This window comes from Jaculus jaculus, chromosome 8 (genome assembly GCF_020740685.1).
Source record: "Jaculus jaculus isolate mJacJac1 chromosome 8, mJacJac1.mat.Y.cur, whole genome shotgun sequence".
NCBI lineage: Eukaryota > Metazoa > Chordata > Mammalia > Rodentia > Dipodidae > Jaculus > Jaculus jaculus.
Window position 1 is genome coordinate 134410465 of NC_059109.1, and position 11851 is coordinate 134422315.

The 11851-nt window shown below is 46.6% G+C and overlaps 1 protein-coding gene across 2 annotated transcripts; it reads right to left on the reverse strand.

Moving 5' to 3' along the window:
• Positions 1–267: 267 nt before the first annotated feature.
• On the reverse strand, positions 268–6764 carry Cbln4 (cerebellin 4 precursor). 2 transcript variants are annotated; one of them, XM_004663847.2, is made up of 4 exons: positions 6552–6764; positions 5912–6353; positions 2928–3044; positions 268–1605 (listed from the first exon to the last, which is right to left on the reverse strand). In XM_004663847.2, exons 2-4 carry the CDS (start codon positions 6191–6193, stop codon positions 1408–1410), a joined length of 597 nt encoding a protein of 198 aa, XP_004663904.1. In that variant the 5' UTR covers positions 6194–6353; positions 6552–6764; the 3' UTR covers positions 268–1407. The 2 variants fall into 2 exon arrangements, with proteins under 2 accessions (XP_004663904.1, XP_045013295.1); XM_045157360.1 differs by lacking the exon at positions 2928–3044 and having other exon boundaries at positions 5912–6764.
• Positions 6765–11851: the final 5087 nt, after the last annotated feature.

Sequence of the window (11851 nt, forward strand, 5' to 3'; positions counted from 1 at the left end):
TCCTTGTGAAAGAAGAGTTTGCTAAGTCCATTGATTTTCTTTTGGCAAGCTTGCAACTCCTGGATTTGGACAGATTAAACACAGTAAAGATTTCCTATACCAATTCAGAGGACATTACCTGGAAATTCAGAAAGGGTTTTTTGTTGTTGTTGTTAACTGCAGAAAAAAAAAAAGAGCAAGAAAAAAGGAGGGAAGAAGGGAAGAAGAGAGGGAGGGAAAGTTATGTAGAATACATATTTCCAAATCCAAAAGGACAAAACAATTCCATTAACATATAATAATCTTTATTCTGTAACAGAGACATAAATAATTTTGTGATTTCATATGACCTGTACAAAAGACAAAATAAGATATAGCACTAAATTTACTTATGGGATATTTAGATTGATATTAGCTAAACAGATAAATATATACACTTTCAGGAGTTAAGGCAAAAACCAGATGATACTTCAAACACAACAAAAGATTTGAAAAATAGGTATAATTAAAAACAAGGGCATCCCATCTCCAGTTAACAAAGTGTTCATGTCTAAGGGAAAAAAATCCCTTAGGTTTTTAATAAAGTGGTTATTATCAATCATGTTAATTAAAGTTGAGCAATAAAGTATAATATTTCCCACTGAGGAGAGATATTTTGCTAAGGTTGGTGGATTGAGTGCTTAGAATTAGGGTAAGCAACTTTTTGCTTGTCATATTTATGATCTATTTTTCCTATTAGAAAATATAATTTGGAAAATATGACTCTTTCATGTATATAATTAAAATACAACTATGAAGCATTCTCTTTTTGGAGGGAAGTCATGTTGATGACATCATAGTAAGGTAAAGTTTGAGGCAAGGCATTCACTACCTCTTTGTAAAGAAAACACAATGCCAGTCACTAAAAATATAACAATCCCAGTTGCCTTAGGAGAACAAAACAAACTCATCCCCAAAACAAGTGTACTAAAAAATCAAGTGTAATCAATGTGTAATCAACACAGTGCTCACTTCTTTGGCAGTGACAAACTAACCATGAATTGAAGTCAGAATTTTAGTTTTCTAATTCTCAGACTCAGTTGCCAGTCTTTTAAAAAAAAAAATAAATAAATAAAATCCCACATCTACAAAAATGCAGAAATTTCATGAAATTAAACTCAGAACAAATCTTGAGACATCTTTTCACTGTTACATTTGAGCATAGATAGTCATTATCTGCTTTAAGTCCCAATCCAAATGTAAGGAAAATGTACACACATGAAAATAATCTTGTGAGACTCTGTTGGTCCAAACAGGTCTAGAATCCTTAAATAGAATCCATATTCACCCATGAAAAACCAATAAAAGACATCAATCCAATGATGAAAAATGATTTTCCAACAACTCAGGGGTGGGCTGCCCCTCACGGAATGGACATCGTGGAGAACCTTATAGGGGAAACACCAGGAAGCCAGAGAACGTGGAGTATTGCCAGCCTCCAAGCAAGTTACCTTTCTCCAGTTTCAGGTAAACTTTGTCCTCTTTGTCCAGGTAGAGGAGCACTCCATTCGTGGCAGCTTCACGGGTGACATCTTTATCCCCAGCAAAAGCAGAGATCACCGGTTTTCCATTTAACATCAAGTTAACCTACAAGGAAAAGGCAGTCACTGCAAAGCCCCCTGGAGAAAACTAAGAGTCTCTGCCAGGGACTGATACCCAAATGATGCTCAGGAAATGCCCCCTTTCCCTCCAGACTTTATGGGTCTACTGTAATTTCTTTTTAAAATTGTTCCCATGGAAGTTTCCTTCAGTTCCTACAGAGAAAAACGCTATCTTGAAAGCAGGCTCATTATGTGAAAACTGGCTTCCCTTCAGTATGTAAGTGAAGTTGATGACTTTCTTGACCTCATCTACTCCACAGCAGTCTTTTGGCAATGATGTGGGCATGTGGCATCCCAGTGCTGGGTAGAAGCCAGACACAGCCAGAGTTTACCAACATCTTTGTGGGTTCCTCTGTAGCTGTAACTTGCATAGCACCTAACTGTCACTTGAAGTAACAAGAGGGTTTCCATGGAAGTAAATTTGTTTACTGCTTATTCACTTTTTAGGTTAAATTAATATGGAATAAATTAAATCTGGAGTTGGTTGATCAATTCATCTACTAGGGTACATAAAATGCTAGATGACTGTGACAGCCATTATTTATATAGCCATAATATGGGATATAAATTCTGAACCTACAATGAAATATTATCTAGGATCCCAATCCCAACAGACATGCACTGATGTTATTTACTAGTAGTATATTTGACTGTGACAAGAACTATCTCCCCAATTGTTAAAGAGTGTAAGGTCAAGCCTGTTATCTTGCCGAGTATGGCGCAAGCTATAAAACCCACCCTGCAACTGTGCTCAGTAAGAACCCATTAGTGTCAAGAGTAACCAGGATGAACCTAAGAATTTGCACAGTACAGTCCTTTTCAACCATAAATATAACAAATTACTGTTCATCCACAGCTTTATTTTTTAATAGTTAACTGTATCTTATAATGTTTAGATGACTGGAAATTTGTTTTACTTGTTCAGTATGCATTTGTAAAGCCCTGCTATTTTCACAAGGTTTTTTTCTTGCAAATTCAATAATTTCTGTGCATGCAGGAAATGAAATCAAGGTATTCTAAAGAGATTTGTGTCACTGAATTTTTGCCAATCCACATATTTTTCATGTCTGGTTGTTATCACAGTATGAACTCCCAATTGCTTATTTTTTCTATATTCTCTCTGTCATACCTTAATGGATCTGCTAAAGAAGAAAATTGGAAATTGGGTATTTTTTTAAAAAAATAAACTATAAGATGAATGATTATCTGCACAATGACAACATATCTTTGAATAAATATTTAAGTGAATAAGCCACTAGAAATGATTGGATTTTTTGGCATAGAGACAGAATGAGTCAAAACACATACCTGGATTGTTTGGCTCTGGTAGACTTTAATTACATGAAAACTGAAACTGTAAATTCCTTTTCTTGGTGCTACAAAGACAGACTCCAGTGTGAAGAAATTACCCACATTAACTAGGATCTACGAATAAAAATAATAAATAATAGTGAATTGTCATAGCCTTTCTGTATGCAAAATAAGTTCCCTCTCTCCCTCCTTCTTACTTTCTTTCCATCCTTTCTTCCTTTCTCAAAAGCTAATTTCAGAAAGCAACTAGTTCTATTTCTTTCTCTTAAGTGACAATGGAAAAGGGACCTATGTGTTGGAAGGTTCTTCTACCTTTTAAATGGTATAGGAGGAAATAAGCCTAACTGCTTTATATTTATGCCTCAATTCCCAAGCCAATGGCCCTGGGAGCATCAAAGTGATGTAAGGACTTATATTACCTTTACATTGCGATTTAGATAAAAAGTGTTCCGTGTATTTACAACCCCATTGTCTGCAAGCCTTCCTGATGTCCAGAAGTGACGTTTCAGAGCCAGCCAATCAACACGCATGAGCTCTCTGCAGTCATCCCTGGACACATCACACAAGACATGGGTACCCCCTTCTCACCCTGTGACATAACCCATGGACCTGAACAGTTGGTACCCACATGATGGGAATGCCTGGCCCTCCCATGAGCCTCTGCCAGAGCTCTCCAAAGATCCGTGACCATTTTCTTTCATTTCTGTGCCAATGAAGCCTGAATTATAATGTGTTGGCAATGAGTCAGCCCTTGCAGGCTGCCAAAGAGTAGGGGAGTAGGGTGTGACTAAGGCAGACAATGAAATGGCCTTTTCATGTTCTTCTCGGTGCCACAATTATCCTCCTGTCAGTCACCTACTCTTCATTGAAAGTTCAGGGGTCACAAGTGAGAAGTGAAATTGAGCACTGATTCCAACAAAGCCACAATGAAACTTCATATTCCAAAATGCTCTGCCCGGTTCTTCTGGTCATTAAATTAACTCTGCATTTCACTAAGTGACTCCAGCTGGATTTGCAGTGTCACAAGAGAAAGTCAATGTCTAAGAGACACGAGGGGAACAATAAAACAATGAGGGTTTGTTCCATGTCACTGCAGGAAATAAACCGGTAAGTGGGATTCAGAATGCAAGCACACCTATAAAGAACGAGTCGCTCCCTAATGATCAGCAGCAGTCTTCTAACACTCTTCAATATCGCTTCTTGTCAAAAGTGATATACTTTCAAGCTTTCTGCATAATCTCACAGTGCCCTGCCTGTACAAAACACACCAGGATGGCAGGATGGTCGGGTAGCTGCACCATTCTTAATCCTTGCCTTAAAAATACATGCCCATGTGATTTTCTAGTAAGCATTAGATTTCTGTTGCCTGAGGACCAAGAACGGATGGACTTTCTACAGCAAGTCACTGGCTATGTGGAGAATCCCCAACAGGGCCTTTACAGAGACTGTTTTGGTTTTCTCCAAGCACATCTAAAATAATTTTGGGTGCTCAGCAGGGACTCCCTGCTTCGAATAGTAGTGAAAGTCATTAGCAGTAGAGGAAACCTCTGAATAGCCGTGACTACACATGAAACTGGGTGTTAACGCTACAGCATCACCCGGAGAATACAAGCACATCAAGATTGATAACTACATTTATGTTGTTGTCTCCTAGATGCGTGGATCCCTGGGCACAAGAACAAACCCTTCTCCTCTTCTAACTGATGAGAAGGCCATGGAAAAGACTGCCCCACGCTGAGGATGGGGCACTTCCCACAGCATTTTCACCTTTAATTAGTGCACTGAAATGCCAGCCAGGGGTGCTGCTAGACGTTACTTCTGTCACTGAGGAGTATGCTTCACCAAAACCCCAAGGGGACAACTTAATTCACTAACCACTGTACACGGCTATCCCATAGTAAGTCCCCAGACAGGCATTCTCTGTCTCTGGCAAGTTGCCTAGTATATCCCTAAAGAGAATTAACTAAGGAGCCCAGATGTCACCTCCTGCCCTTCCTGGCAAGGCCTGCAGCCCCACTTCACCTGAGCCTGTGCTTCTCTGCTTACAACGGTGAGCTCTGACTCTGGGTACCGCCACCCAGAGGGGAACCAAAGCGCTAGAGTTAGGTTTCTTCCCCTCAAGAGCTTTGCTCAAGCTGAGCTGATACCCTGGCATTTCTCATCCTCAGATTCACAGAGCGCCTGGAAGCTCAGCAGAAGCTCCAGCCTCTGTCCACCCAGCCCCCACCCCTGCCTGCACCTCAAAGTCTGTATGTAGCTCCCCGGAAATTTACAATGCTCTGAATGAACTCTGGCCGGGGAAGGGGGACTGAGCTCCCCAGTGCTTCCCTGTGAATGCTGCACATGGAGCTCGAGGCTTCTTCATCTCTCCTTGGCAACTTTTCTCCAAATAGAGAAATGGGCTTTTCGCCTACCCAAGGCAGAGGCAACCACGTGGGACCCTGTTTGGACACCCCAGCGGCCAAAGCTGATCCCCCCCCAGTCCTCCTCAACCACTTGTAGGTCCCTACACTGTGTAGAGCTGAGGGTCTCCTCCTGGAGACATGGGTCAAACATCTATCAGGGATCTGACAGGGCCCCACAAGACGTCTTGGTTGCCCCTGCTGAGGACGCTGAGCCAGGGAGCCAAGCTCTCAGCTCACAGATCTCTGGGTCCAGGGTGCATATTCCCTTCAGCCTCACTGACCTGTTGCTGTCAAACTTGTCCTGAGCTCTCCCTCCAGCCTCTGCTCTCCAAAGCCTTCCCACCCAACCCACCGCACCGGAAGCCTCTGTTAGAGCCCAGGAAGCAAAAGGGGACAGGGATTGCAAGGGGAAGGAAGACATCAGAAGTTTCAGACTCTGATTCTGAGAGCCAGTTGCCAAAACCATGCCCCACATCCCGATCAGATGAGTTTAGCCCGGACAGGCAGCCGTGATCTGGTATGCTCAGAGACCCCCACCCTCCCACCTGGGGCGCCCTTCATCCCTCGGGGTCTGACCTGATCGAAGTAAATGATGCGAGTCTTGTTACTCATCTCTGATGGCTCATGGTTAGTGCTTCGCACAGCCGAAAAGGCCACCTTCGAGTTAGCTGCCCGAACTGATATCCCGAGCGGGGAGGAGGACGACCCCTTGGAGTCTGTGGCCGGGTTCGAGTCGCACACCACCAGACACTTGCCCTCCAGCACGATGGGTTCCGTGTCGTTCTGAGCCCAGACGGGCAGCGTGAGGACCAGCAGAACGGCCGGCACCACGGACAGCGCCCAGCGCGCCGAGCCCATGGTGAGCGCCGCCGAGGGCGAGCCGCAGCGGCTGGCCCTTCTGCAAGCCCGCGTCGCCTCCTACCCGGGGATCCCGGAGCTCTGGGAGATGCTGGCGGTCAGACCGACAGAGCCGCAGGGAAGGCGGCGGAGGCGCGCACACTGACACCAATTCTGTGGGCTGAAGTCAAAGACTCCCTTGGAGCGGTCTCGCTGGCTCTGGTATCTTTGTCCTTTAAGGAGCTCATGCAGAAACCTCTACCCTACCCTCCTCCGCCCCCAAATCAGTCTTGCCTGGGGCCCCTGCAGCCACCCGGGCTCCTAGACATCTAAAAAAGTCGCCAAACGCTCGCGATCACACCTCGCGATAAATCCTCACCCCAAATCCAAGCACCTCGAGGTTAACCACAGGGCGGAAAAGACAAGAGGGGACTCAGAGAGCGGCTGCAAGGGTGGCAGTTGCCAAGTGGTCCAGACGTCTGTCCTGTCCGAGTGGATCTGTCTGGCTCTCGCCAAGAACGAATCACAGAGGCACAAGGTATTTCCAGCGCTGAGAACGCGAGGCTGCGCTCATGGCCAGGACGCTAGCGACTCCCACTTGCGCTTGGTCAAAAAAAAAAAAAAAAAAAAATCCCCAAAGCCTGGGGTACCTCCGACGCAGGTGGTCAGCGTGTAACCGAGTGGGGCGGGATCGGTGGGGACCTCTGGGTTCCCTGGTCCCCTGCGCACAACTTTCTCTGTCCGCGCGTTCAGCAGCCGGGAGGGACAGCGCCGAGCGGGCGCGCGCGCTATTTATAGGAGCGCCGCGTGCAGCTGGGGTTGACTCGCAGCTCGCCGCGGCTCCGGGAGAAGGGGACAAGGCGTCCAGTGACCCCCCCCGCACCCCCAGCCCCAAGCCGGCAGCACTCGCCTGACGTTCAACGCACTAGGAGGGGAGCACGCCGCACTGCTAGCTGGCCAGGTCCAAGGCCACTGAGCTCCCAGGAGAGTGCGCAGGGTGTGTGCCCAGACGCCGACGCCCACTGCCCCGGGATGGCCTCTGCCCCGTGGTTGCTTGCCACGTCCTCAGTGTAGACCCACCGGGGTCCCTTCGCCTGCCCTCCGCAGCGCGGGACTCCGCCGCCCAGCGCCCTCCGAGCAGAGTGCGGCGCTGCCAGCCCAGCTGAGCAGATGGCACAGGCGCGGAGGATCTGCGCGGCGCACGGCGCGAGGATTCCAGGAACCCGCCAGCGTCCCCACCGGCGCCGGGCCGGGAGCGCGTCCCACCGAGCCCTCGGGGCCTGTCGAACTCGGGAAAGCTTCGGAGCCGCCCTGGGTCCGTGGGGGCGGCAAGGAGGAGGCGTCTGATTCCTTCCTTCCGCTTGGGAAGATGCGCCTCGGAAGCCGCAGGGGCGCGCCTTTCCACTCACACCACGAACCCACCCCAAGCAAGGGCAGACAAAGTCTTTCATGAACCACGTCCCCTTAATATTTTAATTAATATATTAAAATTCACCCCCTGGGAACGCACCCCTCCCCTTCTGGTGTGCGCCCCCCTTCACTGCCCATTCCACCGCCGTCGGGGCCACTGGCAGGGAAGTTGCTCTCCTCGTCCGCAGTCCCCCTGGGATGCTGGTCTTGCCTCGAAGATGGGCTGCGCGAACTTGGCCAAGTCACTTATCCTTTCCCAGAGGTCAGCATTACCCTATTCACTGTTCCCTGGCTTTCCCGTTCTGAGTGCTTTGGGGTCACGACATTCCCTCCATAATTCCTTGTTGACTTCTGGATACAGGTACCAAGTCTAACCAAAGCAGAGCGCCCGTTAACATGAATGGCACTAATGCTTCCAAGCGCCTACAACCCATGATCTGTAAATACTGCTGATTGAGGCGTACGCTTCAGAACGGGAGTCTCCCCCAGGGCACCCTCCACAGTAGAAGCCAGACCTGATTGTCAATCTTGTCCCCTCTGAAGATTCTCCAAGGACACGTGGGACCATCATAAGCATCATACTGCAGTCCCAAGTGATAAGATAGGAGGGGCTCTCATGACTGGTAATTCCCGGGCTTCATCTCCTTATAATTGTTCAATCAAAGATTAGGTACCTAGCGTGATGAAGGGTTGGAAGAGGGAGATTCCGTGGGCCAGTGCCAGGTACTTAGCTGCCATGCCATTGCCATCTTGGCCTTCTGATTGGCAGGTTATTTTCCTCAACTGTCCACTGGAGCTGTAAACAAACAGGTGAGCTAGCCTGTACTTACTGAAGGTGGCCCTCCTTGTCCACCAGCCCTGGTGACACACCCTAGGCCTCAAACAGCTTTCTACCAGTCTGTCTCCCTCTCTCTCTCTCTCTCTCTCTCTCTCTCTCTCTCTCTCTCTCTCTCTCTCTCTCTCCTCTTCACTTTGTAACTGTTAGTTCTCACCACAGCCTTCCAAGATGGCAGCTGAAATGGCCCCTCCTTCCACACTGTATGTTGAGAGCTGATGATGCTCTATCAAATTTGGTCCTCCTGTGGAGATAAGGCTCTGCCTTCCTTTGCAAAATAACTGTTCAGTAACTAAGCCTTAGGCTGGTCGGTTCCAGGCTTAGAGGAAGAAAGTTTGTTGCCTACAGAACTGTTAAGTGTGCAGTAAGTTATCTTCCTCCCAAGGCCCATTGAGTTCTCCCTGCAGCCTTTGCCTCTCTAGTCCTTTTCTTTCTACACAAACTCAGCTTTAAAGAGCCTCCCTCCTTCTTCTGCTTGCTACAAGTTTCTTTCTACCAACCTCCGCCCCCCCCCAATCTAGCAGAGCAGCCATATTAGGGACTCAAGAATGGAATGAATGATCACTTTTTCCAGACAGATTGCAATTTATAAGTCATTCATCTTATAATAGAAAATAACTTGAGTGAGACTCTCCCAGGTAAATTTAATCTCAAACCCTGAATAATTAGGGTGAAAGTTTTGGTTCCTAATAACAGATGTTCTGCTATTACATGGTAATCTGGAAATGTGGGAATGGGGCATTTTCTGTGCTCTTCTGTTAAGAGAAACTCTGTATCATTGTGAGTCAGAGTCCCGTCCTCTTCCAACCACATAAAAGGGAGATCCCTTAAGGTTCTAGGGCTGAAATCCATCTGATACCAGAGGTTTGTGATTGTAGGGCCCAACCCAGGGAGAAGAGATGGGACTGCCAGATTTCCTGTCTGGGATTGGAGTGAGGGAACTTCGGGAAAGAACTGGACGCTACAGAAGTGAGATCTGCAGACTCTTAAACTGCCGTGCCACTTGTGAGCATCGCAGAAGCTGGAAGATTTGCTTCCTTGGAGCAACCACACTGGATGATAGAAGCCAAAGATGCTGTATGGGCACCAGGCCGCAGCGGTTCTCCAATCCCCCACACACACTTGTGTGAGTGAGGGTGCAACTGTGGCAAAAGACACAGGAAGAGCTCAGGAAGCTCAGGGTCAGCAGAGTGGCTGGACCACTTGTGAGTACAAGTTGAGAACTGGAGGGTCAGGACTGACTCTTCTTTTTGGAGTCTCTTCCCTCCTCTCAGAAGTCTGCAACCCAAGGAAAACTGATTTTGATCCCCTAGCACCCAGTTAAGCAGCTAGGCCACATACATCTTTTTTCACCAAATCCTACCACAAAAGGCCACACAGCTCCTGACCAGAGGCACTAACAAGTCCCATGTTCTGCCTGGGGAAAACATCTCCTGAATGTCAGCTGAAGAGGCATTTCCTAGTCCGCATACCACACCTTCCTTCGCTCTAGCATCTCTAAGACAGAAGAACTAGGAGCAAGCCCAGATCTGTGGCCATCTCGTCAGTCAGTTCCTTTTATTTCCAGTTTTGAATATGCTACAAGAACACCTAGCTGTGACCCAAATGTTTCCCTTTCCTGAGGTTCCCAGATTATATTTGATGGCAAATGCTTGTGCGTTTTTCTTTTTTCTTTGGGCCAGACTTCAGAAGTGAGGCAAGAATGCACTGTGCTATTTCATTTCCCTGTTGGCGGGCTCAACTTAAAAGTAAATTAGAGTCAGAGCTGATTTTGCATAGGAAAGCCACTCTAGCGGCCAGTGCATTTGTGACTGAGTGTAACCGTTTCTTAGAGGAAACTAAGCCAAGCCAGTCAGGACCTAGGAGCAATTTTCTGCTTCTGAAGATAAAGTGTGAGAGAAAAGCAGAGAGAGACACTCAGGGCATTCAGCTTTCAGAGCCTCACCTGGGGCTGAATGAGCGAAGAGTCCACGCATCATGTAGCAGAGACAGCCACAGGTCAGTCATGCTGAAGGGGGGAAATGGAGTGAGGGGGCACTAAGGCTCACAGCTCAGCCAGAGGAAGGTCTGCTGAGGTGCTTAACTGTCCTTCCACTCTCCAGAAATATCTACCAAGAAAATGCTTTTTCAAAGAGTGTAGGTAGGTTAAGAAGAGAAAAGGTCTTATGAGCAAGCAGTATGTGAGTTCCTTAAAGTTATACAGCCATGCTGGGAAGATGCCATGGTGCCTTCTGAAGACAGTGTAATGACAGATGTGTTTTCTATAAAGGTTCCCTGGTGGGAAAAAGTAGGTGAGTGATTTAATTGTTTTAAATGGATTTATACTTAAAAATTGTTGCAGAAAGTCCTGTGTGTAATTTCTCCACCTCAACATGTTGGCCAAAAGATCCATGTCTAAAACATCAATGAGTAGTAAGATTTCTTGACAATGATACACAGAGCTTTTGATTCCCTGTTTTGGCTTTCCCACAATGCTCTGTGCTTAACACAGTTATTATATTTATCAAAATTTGCTACTTATTGATGTATTTGTTGTGTTTTGCATAGAGTATTCACTCTTGGGGGACATGGAATTTATCAGAAAGTGGTCATAGATAGGCACTTATGGAGAGAGGAGCAGATCACTCTCTTGTTTCTTACTGGGGAAAGCAGTAGCAAATGAAACTGCCCCAAGTGTGAGAAGAAAAGAAAACTTCTTTCAGAAATTGATGAGGGTGATAAAATAGCTATTAAGAATGGAAGCTCTGCTGGGCGTGGTGGTGCACGCCTTTAATCCCAGCACTCGGGAGGCAGAGGTAGGAGGATCGCCGTAAGTTCGAGGCCACCCTGAGACTACATAGTGAATTCCAGGTCAACCTGGGCTAGAGTGAGACCCTACCTCAAAAAAATAAAAAATAAAATAAAATAAAAAAAGAATGGAAGCGCTAGTGGTTAAGGCATTTGCCTGCAAAGCTAAAGGACCCAGGTTGATTCCATAGGACCCACATAAGCCAGATGCACAAGGTGGCGCATGTATCTGGAGTTTATTTGCAGTGGCTACAGGCCCTGGTGTACCAATTCTCTCTCTCTCTCTCCCTCTCTCTCTCTCTCTCTCTCTCTCTCTCCCCCTACTCCTCCCTCCTTTTGACACACTTGAATTATTCTTTTCTCACTGTAATCTATCTTTCCTTGACACTTACCTGATGGAAAATGGCAAACAAGAATTGAATCTCCTAAATTTCACCCATAATCAATTCACCCCACCATGGGATGCACCAAAATCCCAAAGAAGTGATTTGTATGGGTTCAGATGCTCAATCTGAACTATTGAACTTTGTTGTACACATGGTCCAATATTCACATGGAACATGGGACATAGAGAGCAGAGCTGGGGAGAAGTCAGGTTCTAGAAAAGTGGTACATGTGGTGTTTAATGAAGTGCAAAAGACAAGCTA

Excerpts from the sequence above, each read along its gene's own strand:
- Cbln4 (XM_004663847.2), bottom strand. The coding sequence starts at position 6,193 with ATGGGCTCGGCGCGCTGGGCGCTGTCCGTGGTGCCGGCCGTTCTGCTG. Across the intron at positions 3,045-5,911 it reads GCATCATTTACTTCGATCAG|ATCCTAGTTAATGTGGGTAA; the intron begins GTCAGACCCCGA and ends TTTTATTCGTAG. Across the intron at positions 1,606-2,927 it reads ACCAGAGCCAAACAATCCAG|GTTAACTTGATGTTAAATGG; the intron begins GTATGTGTTTTG and ends TTTTCCTTGTAG.